The 12,190-nt window shown below is 36.0% G+C and overlaps 1 protein-coding gene across 5 annotated transcripts; it reads left to right on the top strand.

Annotated features, from left to right (window-relative positions):
• Window positions 1-860: 860 nt before the first annotated feature.
• On the top strand, window positions 861-11,428 carry LOC109104959. Of its 5 annotated transcripts, XM_042728364.1 has the most exons (7): window positions 2,896-3,113; window positions 3,914-4,063; window positions 6,392-6,452; window positions 6,551-7,531; window positions 9,206-9,364; window positions 9,478-9,573; window positions 9,790-11,428. In XM_042728364.1, exons 3-7 carry the CDS (start codon window positions 6,450-6,452, stop codon window positions 9,847-9,849), a joined length of 1,299 nt encoding a protein of 432 aa, XP_042584298.1. In that variant the 5' UTR covers window positions 2,896-3,113; window positions 3,914-4,063; window positions 6,392-6,449; the 3' UTR covers window positions 9,850-11,428. The 5 variants fall into 5 exon arrangements, with proteins under 5 accessions (XP_042584296.1, XP_042584295.1, XP_042584297.1 ...); XM_042728362.1 differs by lacking the exons at window positions 2,896-3,113; window positions 9,790-11,428 and adding an exon at window positions 861-1,138 and having other exon boundaries at window positions 9,478-9,765; XM_042728361.1 differs by lacking the exons at window positions 2,896-3,113; window positions 9,790-11,428 and adding an exon at window positions 1,215-1,308 and having other exon boundaries at window positions 9,478-9,765.
• Window positions 11,429-12,190: the final 762 nt, after the last annotated feature.

Genomic DNA, 12,190 nt, shown 5'->3' with positions numbered 1-12,190 from the left:
ACAGGCTTGTTTAAAGTTTGCCAAAGAACATCTAAATTGAAGGCTTGGGAGAAAGTGCTGTGGTCAGATGAGACCAAAATTGAGCTCTTTGGCATTAACTCATCTTGCTGTGTTTGGAGGGAGAAAAATGCTGATTATGACCCCAAGAACACCATCTCTACAGTCAAGCACGGAGGTGGAAACATTATGCTTTGGGGCTGTTTTTCTGCTGAGGGTACAGGAGGACTTAACTACATTGAGGGGCAAATGGACGGGGCCATGTATTGTAAAATCGTGGACAAGAACCTTCTTCCCTCAGCCAGAACACTGAAGATGGGTCATGGATGGGACTTCCAGCATGACAATGACCCGAAACATACGCCCAAGGCAACAAAGGATTGGCTCAGTAAACCAGTAAAATTTAAATACACAACACAGAATTTCTGAGAAAAGAAAAAAAAAACACAAGGCTACTTTATTAAAAAAAAAAAAGAAGAAAAAGAAAAAGAAAAAAAGAATAAATTAAGTTGTTTTATGCATTCAAATAATTAGACATGCTAAAACACAGGATCTGGTAACAATAACAAATATGGTGAGAAAAAATAAAACATTTCATAGGGTCCTAAAACATGTAATTTTTGTTAAACTTTTATTAAATTGATGTGAAAATGTGTACATTTCATGGTTTTAATTAATAAGAGATTCTTTTTTGATTAATAAACTTTAATTTAACTATTAAAAAGGAGTCGAGAAAAATTAAAACAGAAAAAAACGGAGTTTGGAAAAAAATAAAATGGATTTCATAGGGCCCTAATGACAGCTAAGAAACCTTAAGGGTTTAGAGAGGATCTGTAAAGAGGAGTGGATCAAAATCCCTCCTGCACTGTAAAAAATAAAACGGCCCTTTGTTCAGCAAACAGTTATTTTTAAGTTACAGATAATATGAATTGTGAATATTGTGAGTCTATGTAAAAATGCATGTTAGTCCAACAATATTTTGCTAAATGTTATAACAACATCATTAACCAAGTTGAATGAACAAACATTTTTTAATTGAATTGCGCGCGCATGCATCTACGGGGTTTCCCTTCTCATTATCAGCATCGCCACGTTTTTTTGCTGCCATTTTGGACTTGGAGCGGGGAGAAACAGGTTTCAGGTGAGTAATTAACGTTAATTAATTGTAGGCACTTGAAATGAAAAGTGGACATGAGTTGTTTTTTTTCTTCTTTTTTTTTTTTTTTTTTTTTTTTACAAACAACGTCTGTCAGTGATGCAAATATGTTTGCGCAGTGGGTGCATAGTTTTCATAAAGACTTATTGTGGCAGGTATTTATCATTTTCATCTTAAAATGATAGGCTAAGTTATAATTGTTGGCATATACTAATATTTATCTTTGAAATTTAAAATGAGATGTAACGTTAAATATGTTGCAATTGAATATGAACCAGTATTCGGAATCAATAAAGCAATCCAATCAGGACCTTGAAGCAAATTATATATTAACGTTAACTTACGCTGTTATATTAGCGTACGTAATTAAAATATGGTTTCAGCAAAAAATGTCCAAAGTTAATATTGAAGGCTTTTTGTTAGGCTATTGTTAGTCCAGGTTAAGTCTCAATGTGGCGCTATTGTGATGTTTAAGGTGGTTGCACTTAGTATTAACAAATGTAAAGATATTTTTCATAATGTTAAACCGGATTTTTATAATAATGTTATCCAGTCTGTGGCCAGTTACCGTTAGTGGTAGTCGAGACACAGATGTACGCTGTACATCAATACTGATTCTAGAACAGTCTGCTTTGTGCTCTCGCTGTACTTTGACGTCATACGCCGTTCAAGTCTGCGCAGCGCTGTATGCATATTATGTATAGACAAATCCGGCGAAACACGGAAGTAAAGCAGCGCCGCCATTACTGCGTGCCTTGCTGCTAAGGAAGTAGCAGAAGTAGCGTTAGTCCCGTAGGCGGCTGTAGCAGATTATAGCTGTACGAAAAGTTATTTTTTATTTAGTTTTTTTAGTACGTATGCTGTCCAGTGATGCCGAGAAGAGTGTGTTGTGTGGTTGGCTGTTTTAACAACAGCACAAAACTACAGGCATGGAATAAACCCGTTTGTGAAATCCACAAACCTTTGTTGCACATTGACTGCCCATGTTTACGGCCATACGGATTACACAGAGTTCTTTACTATTAGCTAGAGATGATCAGTTCAGGTGCCGCTAGGGATCTGTCGCGTCACGTTTACAAGCACCAAAACGGTATTCATTGTTTAAATTTCATAATAAAATTGACAGAATCTGAGAGCTGAGATTGTCGGTCTCCGTGTCTTCTTTGCTTCGCGATTTTTCTGTACATGAGAAAATGGATGTGTGGTGTGAGAGCGTGTGAAAAGCGTCAATTGCGTGTCTCACACATTTTATTGCATTTGTATTAGTTTGAAGAGTAAAAAAAAACCTGTGGGTCTTAACGCAATTACAATCGGCAAGTCGGTCGGACAAAAAGGGGAAAAAATAATTAATTGGGTCAGTCCTAAATTGACAGGGTCGGTCAGTTATGGCAAACAAGAATATTTTTAAGGATGGCCTAATAGTTATTTGAAACTTGTGAAGCTTGTGAACATATTAACAACACAGCTAGTAATGACAGCGTTCGGTTTTATTGTTGTCATCAATTAATACACTTCTTAATTACAATACATTACATATTTATACATTATTACATTATGTTGTCAATAAATTACCTTTATCAGTAAGTTTTGGCCACTTCCTGACATCATCTACCCAATTTTCCCTTTCACCAGACATTTTCTTTAATGAGCAGGATCCGCTTTCATTGAAATGTCATTAGAGGGCACCGGCAAGTGTCACACCGTCACACTTCGCAGGCACGCAGTAATGGCGGCAGGCAAGATGGCGGCGCCCATAGAGTTTGCGGCGGATTTGTGTATATTCAATCTATCCGTCGTACCTGTGTCCTTGTCGACGTCACACGAAACCCACGTCGTAATCGACCTCTTTCCAAAGTCTGGAAAAGGCAGTTTACATTAATAACTTCGAGATAAAATTCGACTATCCGACTATCACGTGAGTTTGTTGTGTGTGTGACCGAAGCGCCATTTGGAAGGCATCGTAAGTTCACTGACTACGCAATAGATGAGACTAACTGTTACTCGCGAAAAGAAGTCTAATTTGTTCGTCCAGCTTCGTACTTAAACTCCTAAACTCTTTTTTTTTATTTTATTTTTTTTATGGTATGTACATGTGAACAACTAACTAAACTATAAATCTGCTGAAACCTATAAATATTTCACCAATGACTGGGTACAGGATTTATTTACATTTTTACCAAACTGTAATTTTCTGTACATGTTTTTCTCTGAAGCATGCTGTTTTCCAAGGTGTACAGACTACAGTGTTATTTGCTGTACTTGCTAAAATATCAGTTTATAAAATGTACTGACATTGACTTAAAGTACTCATTTGATAATATATTTTTGTCTGTGTGTATCAATGCACACTATTTTAGTTAGCACTTTTATAATTAGTTGTCACCAAATGACTACTATGTCTTAAGCAGTAAACCTTAACCCATTTTGGTTTCCATAGTGAATGTAGGACAATAAAGAACATCACATTTATTAAAAGTGGCATAATACATTATTATTCCTCATGCAAGGCTGGTCAAGCATGAATTAGCGCAAATTATTTTCTGCATCAAATAAAAGGTATAATGAAATCGAAATAATAAAATGTATAAAATAAATATATAAATTGGAACAAGATCATTATCATGTTTGACATTAGTTAAAATGCTGAAGAATATTACTATTTTAAGTGCAATACATTTTCATAATGCAAATCATTTTCAAATTGATTTTCAAATATGTTTTGAAATAAGGTTGTAACTCATTCATTTTTCTATTTTCCAGGATTATAAAAATACTTAATGCAGTGTAAAAACTGCAAATTCAGCAGTTCGAGTGAAGAGGTCCTTCTAAAGCACTATCGGCTGCATCACCCAAGCATTTCCAGCTGGCCTTGTATTCATACGGGGTGTGTTTGTGTCTTCAGGACAGCAGGTGCTTTAAAATCCCACCTATCTAAATCACACCAAAACCGTCACAGAGTCAGTCAAGAACTTTCAACAATAAGTTGTGAACTTTGTGAATTCCAAGAGATTTGCAGTGAGAAACGTTTCTTCATTCACCTTGGAAATCATCTTAAACGAAAAGAAACAATTAATTGTCCCTTTAAAGGATGTGGATTTAAAACAAACAATCGGCCAACGTTCAGCTCTCATAGAAGCAGAATACACAGAAAGCATACACTAAAAGACTTTAGAACTGCAATACAAACGGTCTTCGAGAGGATTGATAATGAAGTGCCATCTATCTCACAGATCTCTTCAGAAGTCGAAATTGGAGATGATGATAGAATACAGTTTGATGAAAATGTAAATAGTCAAACACTTGAACAAAAAATTGCATCTCTTTTTTTGTGTATGCAGACTGTGTTCCATGTTTCAAAAGATGCTACTCAGAAAATAATTGAGGAACTTAAAAGTATTTTGTTGTTCTCCAAATCTCAGGCCCTTCATAGTGTAGAATCAATTCTCACAAAGCACAACGTTAATGTTGAAAGTAACATTGTCAAAGAAATTGCAGATACAGTGTGTTTGACAAATCCACTTTTAACAGCAATATCTGCAAAGGGTATTTTGTCTACTGACTACAGAAGATCTCTGTATTTCAAACAACACTTTCCTTTAATAGAACCTACAGAATATCTTTATGAACATACCCAGAAAGCATCCTTTGTTTATGTGCCAGTCATTCAGGTACTTGAAACTCTGCTAAGTTTACCATGTTTTTTGGATAAAGTTGAATTTACAAACGAACATTTAGCTGGACAGTACAATTCGTTTCAAGATGGGAAGTACTACAGGGAGAATGTGTTTGTTGCAGAAGAAGAGGTTGTTCTGAGTTTGGCCTTTTATATAGATGAGTTTGAAGTTTGCAACCCATTAGGCACATCCAGAAAAATTCATAAAATTACTTCTGTCTACTGGATGATCTTAAATTTACCTGCAAAGTGGAGATCTACTTTTAACATCAATTCAGTTAGCTGTTTTAGGAAGGAGTGTTGATGTTAAAAAATTTGGCTATGACAAATTATTGGAACCTTTGATAAAAGATTTGAAAGCTTTGGAGCAAAATGGTGTGTTTGTGGAGACTTTGGGGCATTATGTGAAGCCAACTGTTTTCTGTGTATGTGCAGATAATCTCGGAGCCCACAGTCTTGCAGGCTACCAGGAAAACTTTAATGTTGATAAGTTCTGTCGGTTCTGTTTGATAAGTCGTGATCAAATAGCAACTGTTAAGGCTAGTGATTTCCCTCTGAGGACTGTTGAAGAGCACAATTCATTTGTGGAACAGCTTAAGCAGAGTGACACCCTGCAGAGTGTTAATGGTGTAAAGAGTGAGTGTTCATTCAAAACAATCAAAATCAAAATTCAATCAAAACATTCCCTTACAAGTACTCTGACAAGGTCAACAAACCAAAGGCAATTCTAAAATCAGGCCTAGTTAAAGGATCAATTGGGGGTAATGGTCATGAAAATTGGTGTTTGTTGCGCTTACTTCCTTTAATGATTTGGGATTGCGTCCCAGAACACGAGCCATCATGGGAAATATTAATGGACCTAAAAGAAATTGTAGAAATTGTCCTATCACACAGTCTCTCTCTGAAGAAACTCTGTGTTACTTGTCATGTAAATTGGCAGATCACCGCTTGCTTCTGACTTCCACGTTTCCAGACTTCAAATCAAAGCCGAAGCACCACTTCATTGACCACTACCCACAACTGACAAAATGCTTTGGACCTTTGGTGAACGTGTGGACTATGCGATATGAGTCCAAGCACTCATTCTTTAAGAATGTAGCACGTGATATTCACAATGTGAAAAATTTGCTGCTTACTCTTTCTGTTAAACATCAGCAAATGATCGCCTATCATTTGAATGCTCAAAGCCTTTTGAAATCCGAGTTATATGTTGAAAAAGTGGATGTGGTTAAAATATCACTGTTAGATGCAAAACTGAAATGTGCTATACAAAGAAAGTTTCCTCATGTGTACACTGTGTCACTGTCCAAAAATGTTTGTCTGTATGGAACTCAATATGCTAAGGACATGATTATATCTGCTGGACAATCCAATGGACAGCCTGAGTTCTTCAAGATAGAGCACATGTTGCTCTGTCCTGACAAAGTCTCCATTGTATCTAAAAGACTTTCTGCCTGGTATATTGAACACTTGAGATCTTATGAACTTGTGGAAAGCAACTATGCTGACATGGTTGTCCTTGATCTTGATGACTTAAATGATTATCACCCATTGATTCCATACAGGCTTAGAGACCGAGTCCTTGTGACCCTGAGGACATACCTGCACCATTAAACTTGCCTGATGGTATGTGTAAAGTTATTTTTTTTTTTTTTTTTTTTTTGGAAAAAATACTGGTGTTTTTTTTTTTACTTAACTTTCTCTGTCTACCTCTCGGTTTACAGGCTTTACTACTGCGAGTTGTCATTTCGTCAACTGATGCCCGGCGACTTCAGCTTTTTGAAGTGCCACAGTCTGTGGAGTCCCTTATTAGTATTCTGAAGGAGAAACTGCAGTTACAAGGACAGTTTGTCTTGCAGTTTGAAGACCCTGATTTTGGGAATGCCCTTTGCAGCCTGACTGACATCTCGGAACTGCCCAGTGACAAAGCAGTCTTGCATATTCAGTGGTGCAATTCATCATTGTCTGAAACCAGCCTTTCTGTGTCATCTCTTGATACTGCTAGTGTTGATGACTCTGATGGATCCTTCACCAGCTCCACAGCCTCTGTACAAAGGTATTTGCGCACAACCTCAGAATGGCCACTGCCATTCCCCATCCCACCCCTGTCATTTGATGTCGAGCTAAAACTACGACGAGGCAATGAGACATATGCAGAAACACAGACAGGCATTGATGTGACCAGAGACATAAAGATGGAGATTCTTGATAAAATAGTTCAGGCTGTTTTTGACATAAAGGCATATCCCAACAATCAAGAAATTGAGTCCATTGCATCTGCACTGATTTCCAAGTATCCATGCCTTAAGGAGCCTGGCAAAGGTAAGGGCTATGAAGGATGGTTGATCAGCCTAAAGAACAAGCTAAACAATTACCGTTCAAAATTGAGAGCAGCAGGCTGCAATGAAGTTAGTGTGAACAAGAAGCGTAAGGATGTTGAACATGGACATGGTTTCACCATGAAAAAAGCAAAGCGTGGAGAAGTGAATTTTGTCCCAGAACATCCATGCAACCACACTGATGCTTCACTTGAAGAACAAAGACGTTTATTGATCGATGAAACCAAAAAGGCAAGAAGCAGCATGGTGGTCATAAGTGAAAAAATGGAATTAACTTTTTCCCTGAGGAGAAAAGAAGTGGTAGAAGATCAACCAATGGTTGTAGACGTGCAGCAGAGGTGGCCTGCACTTTTTCTCCAGGAGCAGGTAATTATGTCAGGTTTTTCTTTGTTAAAAAGGCTAATTTAAATGATTTTGTATTGTTTGTTTATTATCCTAAATTTGTTAGAAACACATGAAATGTTTTTATTACTTAAAGGGTTCGTTCACCCCAAAATGATAATTTTATTATAAATCACTTAACCTTGTGTCGTTCTAAAACACCAAGTGATCTGATTGTCTCCAGATCACATTTTCAGATATTTTTAATGAAAACCAGGAGGCTTCTGTCTGTCCCACTGACTTGCGTTAGTTTCACGATTCTTTTTCCCCCAGAAAAGAATAAGACATCTCCAAAAAGGTCCGTATGCCATCAGTCATTCAATAATAATATTATGAAGTGACGAAAACACTTTTGTGCACAGAGAAAAAACAATTTTTTTCAACAAGTTGTTCTCAAAGTAATTCATTGCGCGTTCACGAGCAGACTACGGCATATGCTGACGTCACCTGCTGATGTAGTTGCCAATGTTTCTGTTTTTGCGCCTTTTTTATTTAAGCCATTATGTAAACATTGTAAACAATACTTGAACAGCCCTTATAAATGTGCACATTACTTGCCAGTGTATTCTGTGTCTGCACACTGGCAACTACATCAGCAGGTGACCTCAGCAACATACACCATAGTCTGCTCGTGAACGCGCACTGAACGACCAAGGAGGAGAACAAATTGTTGAATAAAATCACTCGTTTTGTTTTCAGTGCGCACAAAAGTGGTTTTGTTGCTTATAATAATAATTTTGAACTACTGATGGCACATGAACCTTTTTGGCAATGTCTTTTATGCTTTTCTGGGGGAAAAAATTTGAAACAAACTCAAGTCAATTGGACAGACAGATGCCTCCCTGGTTTTCATCAAACACATTTTTTAATATTTTTGAAGACAATCGGATCACTTGGCGTTTTAGAACAACACGGGTAAATTATTTATGATAAAAGTTATCATTTGGGGTGAACTAACCCTTTAAGGCACCAAATGTAATACACATTTTAACCATCTGTGACTACCATTTCTAGCTGGATGATGTTTATTTCCACTAACAAGGTCAACTTAACTTGAAATACTATTCATGCAGAAACACTACTTGTAGCAATATCAGCGTGAATCTAATGTCAAGTTTTCACAAGTCAGTCAGGATGTCCTTTAATACAGTCAGTCCTCATGACCCCCTCCCGGAACATTTTTGTTTTCTTTCTATGTAAAAGATGGACAATTCTATTTCCATACTTAACACACTAACAGACTGAGAAGTTGAATCCTGCATTTTATATTTTATATTTACAGGTAGGCCTGTAAAAAATATTGTGGTAGGTGGGTCACGAGGACTGGAGTTGAGAAACACTGTCCCTTAATAGGCGTTTAGACCATAAATAATGTTAAGTATGGAAACAGAATTGTCCATCTCTTACATAGAAAGAATTGTCCATCTCTTACATAGAAAGAAAACAAAAAATGTTCCGGGAGGGGGTCATGAGGACTGACTGTATTAAAGGACATCCTGACTGACTTGTGAAAACTTGACATTAGATTCACGCTGATATTGCTACAAGAAGTGTTTCTGCATGAATAGTATTTCAAGTTTAGACAAATGTTTTTTTTTAATCCAGTTTATGCTTTAAGTTTTGTTACTGTTACAACAATATGTTTTTTGTTATAAACAGATTGCTGAGGAATTCTTCAGAATCACGAATAAAGACCTTCTTGATGTCTTCAGGGCAGCTATGGATAGATTTACACCTAAGCTCTTGAAATTATACAGAGCTAGAAAAGCTGCATTTGGAGAGGACATGGAACAGCTCCTAGAAAGACTTGATGAAAGGGCAAGTTTAGTTTCATAACTTAAATGTTGTGGAGGTTTTTTCACATTAGGTTGGCTGATATGAACGGTTTTCTTACTTTGGCTAATTGTTTGTTACCTCTGTATGTTTTGAAGGTGACCGATGTTGTTAATCACAGAAGGACTACTGCTTTGAAAGGCCTGCCTTTGTTTCTTCGAGAGGACCCAAACAAGCTGTTCAAGACATGCAAAGTAAGTAGTAAATACTTCAAAAGGCTTACAGTTTTTAGATTTTATTATTTTAGTTCATTAGGTTTGTTTAAAAAAAGGGAATATTTACTTGTTCTAGTCTTATGTTTGTCAGTCTGCAAGTGTTGACTGTTTAATGACTATTGACTTTTACAGTCTATTATGGATAGAATGCAACTACAAAATATCTGTTCTAGTAGATTATTGTTTGTGTAACAGGACACCGAAGATGGGGCAAAAGGAGTGGTCTATTGCCATTCCGTGTGTTTTGGAAGATGAAACCCAGGCGACATCACCCGAGGTTGTGAACATTGCTGTTGTCTTGGAGCAGGTCGTCGTTTTGAAAGATCTCCCAGATATTTCTACTGCTCTTGCATACCTTTTTGGCCTTCTGTATGCATTAAACATGTCCTATCCTCAAGCTCTTAAGTACACTTTTGACACCATTCAGAATGTTTTCATGGAGCTGGGATCTGGATGCACCAAACGTGTACTTTCTCTGAAGAACAAACTGTTGTAAAGAAAATAAGAACAGTGTTTTTGGGATCCTTTTTGGCGTTCATTTGTTACAAGACCTAAAGTGCGCTTGGATACAAGGTCTGGGGATTCTTTTAGTTGGCATCTCTGTTTCTTGTTACAGATGTCAAACTGTTCCAAATGCACCAAACGTGTGCTTTCTCTGAAGAACAAACTGTTGTAAAGAAAATCAGAACAGTTGTTTTGGGATCATTTTTGGCGTTCATTTGTTACAAGACCTAAAGTGCAGCTTGGATACAAGGTGATTATTTTAGTTGGCATCTCTTTTTCTTGTCATCAGATGTCAGACTGTTCTTAAAGTGTACAGTACAGCATACCATACCAGGTTAGTGGTTGCAGTAAGCATGTCTGTTCTTATAAATGGTTGTTTAAAAATTGAGGGATAGTTCATCCAAAAATTAAAATTGTCACATTTTGTCACTCTTATTTTGTTACAAACCTGTATAAATGTCTTCGTTCTGAGGAACATGAAGAAAGATGCTTTGAGGAATGTTTGTAACCAAACCGTTCATGAGCCCCATTCACTTTTATAGTAGGAAAAAAGAATACTATAGAATCGAATGGGGCTCGTGATCTGTTTGGTTACAAACATTCCTCAAAATATCTTATGTTCATCAGAACAAATACATTTATACAGGTTTGTAACAACATGGGAGTAAGAAAATGACACTATTTTCATTTTTGGGTGAACTATCCTTTTAAACAAAACTGTAAAAATGTGTTTTAAATGTTGGTTTAAATGTGGTAATTTGAAAAGGTTAAGATTACGGAACATGTCAAGACATTAAAAACATTTTATTGTTGATACAAAGAAAAATCCTAAATTGATACCAACAAGTTTTATGCTGTTTTTGTGTACATTTAAGTGATTTAATGAGAAATTGTATTGCACTGATTTTTGTTGGTGTTAAAAATTGTCTGTATGCTTAGTGTATGCAAAATTTAAGTTCCTAATGAAGATGGAATCTGGACTTTTTCTTTAAAGTGCAGCTGTTGTGTCACAACTTTAAAAAAAAGTTAAATATTGTGAACCGAGTTTGTGCTAGTGTAGCATCTTATTTCTAATTGAAATAAATGATAAAGTAAATGTTTTATGATCTGTCTTTATTTTGCCAATTGAACATTTCTCATCCACAAAACATAAAAAAGCTAATTAACTGAACAACAGCAATTGCAGTGACATAAATATAATTATTAGGAAAATTAAAAAATCAGGATTGCGTAAACAAGCAAGTGTTAGTTGGCTAACATGCATAATAATTTTGCCAATTGAAAATTCTTCATCCACAGAACATAAAAAAGCAAATTAACTGAACAACAGTAGTTGGTTGTAAAACAAAAATCTTAATTGGGAAAATATGAAAATCAGAATTGCAAAAACAAGCAAGTGTTAGTTGGCTGAACATTGTATCATTACTATGTGTAATTATTTAAAATACATTGAGACAACGCAAAAGTCTTAATGCATCAGGTTGACTCACTTTTTTGCGTTTTCGCAGCAATTTTTTTTTTACAGTGTGAGATGTTTGCAAACCTGGTGACTACAACTACTTCCTTGCCACTTTCACCCTTTGACATGCTTAGTTGGGGACACTTAATTTCTGGAAATATTGTCAGCTTAATTGCACAGACACTATTAGAAGAGAACTGAACTGAGCTCGAAGATGACATTACTGAATCAACAATGAACTGACTTTAACTGAAAAAATTGACTGTTTACTAGGCTATTGTCCTCCTACATTTTCGACACGCTATTTTCCTGTTTAACAGTGTAAAGCTGTTTTGACACAATCTGTATTGGTTACACTTTATTTTAAGGTGTAATTATACATTTAAGTACTGTTACCTCTGTATAGTATAAAACACTATATAAATAAAGGCTACTTGACTGAATGTGGAGATGGGACTTCATCTTGGGAAATACTATTATTGTTTTATAACATTTACATTTATATACAGTACAGGTCAAAAGTTTGGAAACATTACTATTTTTAATGTTTTTGAAAGAAGTCTCTTCTGCTCATCAAGCCTGCATTTATTTGATCAAAAATACAGAAAAAAACGAATATTGTGAAATATTATT

The sequence above is a fragment of the Cyprinus carpio genome, chromosome B7 (assembly GCF_018340385.1).
Source record: "Cyprinus carpio isolate SPL01 chromosome B7, ASM1834038v1, whole genome shotgun sequence".
In the NCBI taxonomy this organism is placed as follows: domain Eukaryota; kingdom Metazoa; phylum Chordata; class Actinopteri; order Cypriniformes; family Cyprinidae; genus Cyprinus; species Cyprinus carpio.
Note: the sequence above shows the minus strand (reverse complement) of the source record. Positions and strands in the feature narration are given on the sequence as shown.

Excerpts from the sequence above, each read along its gene's own strand:
- LOC109104959 (XM_042728362.1), top strand. Across the intron at positions 7,532-9,205 it reads CACTTTTTCTCCAGGAGCAG|ATTGCTGAGGAATTCTTCAG; the intron begins GTAATTATGTCA and ends TGTTATAAACAG. Across the intron at positions 9,365-9,477 it reads TAGAAAGACTTGATGAAAGG|GTGACCGATGTTGTTAATCA; the intron begins GCAAGTTTAGTT and ends TATGTTTTGAAG.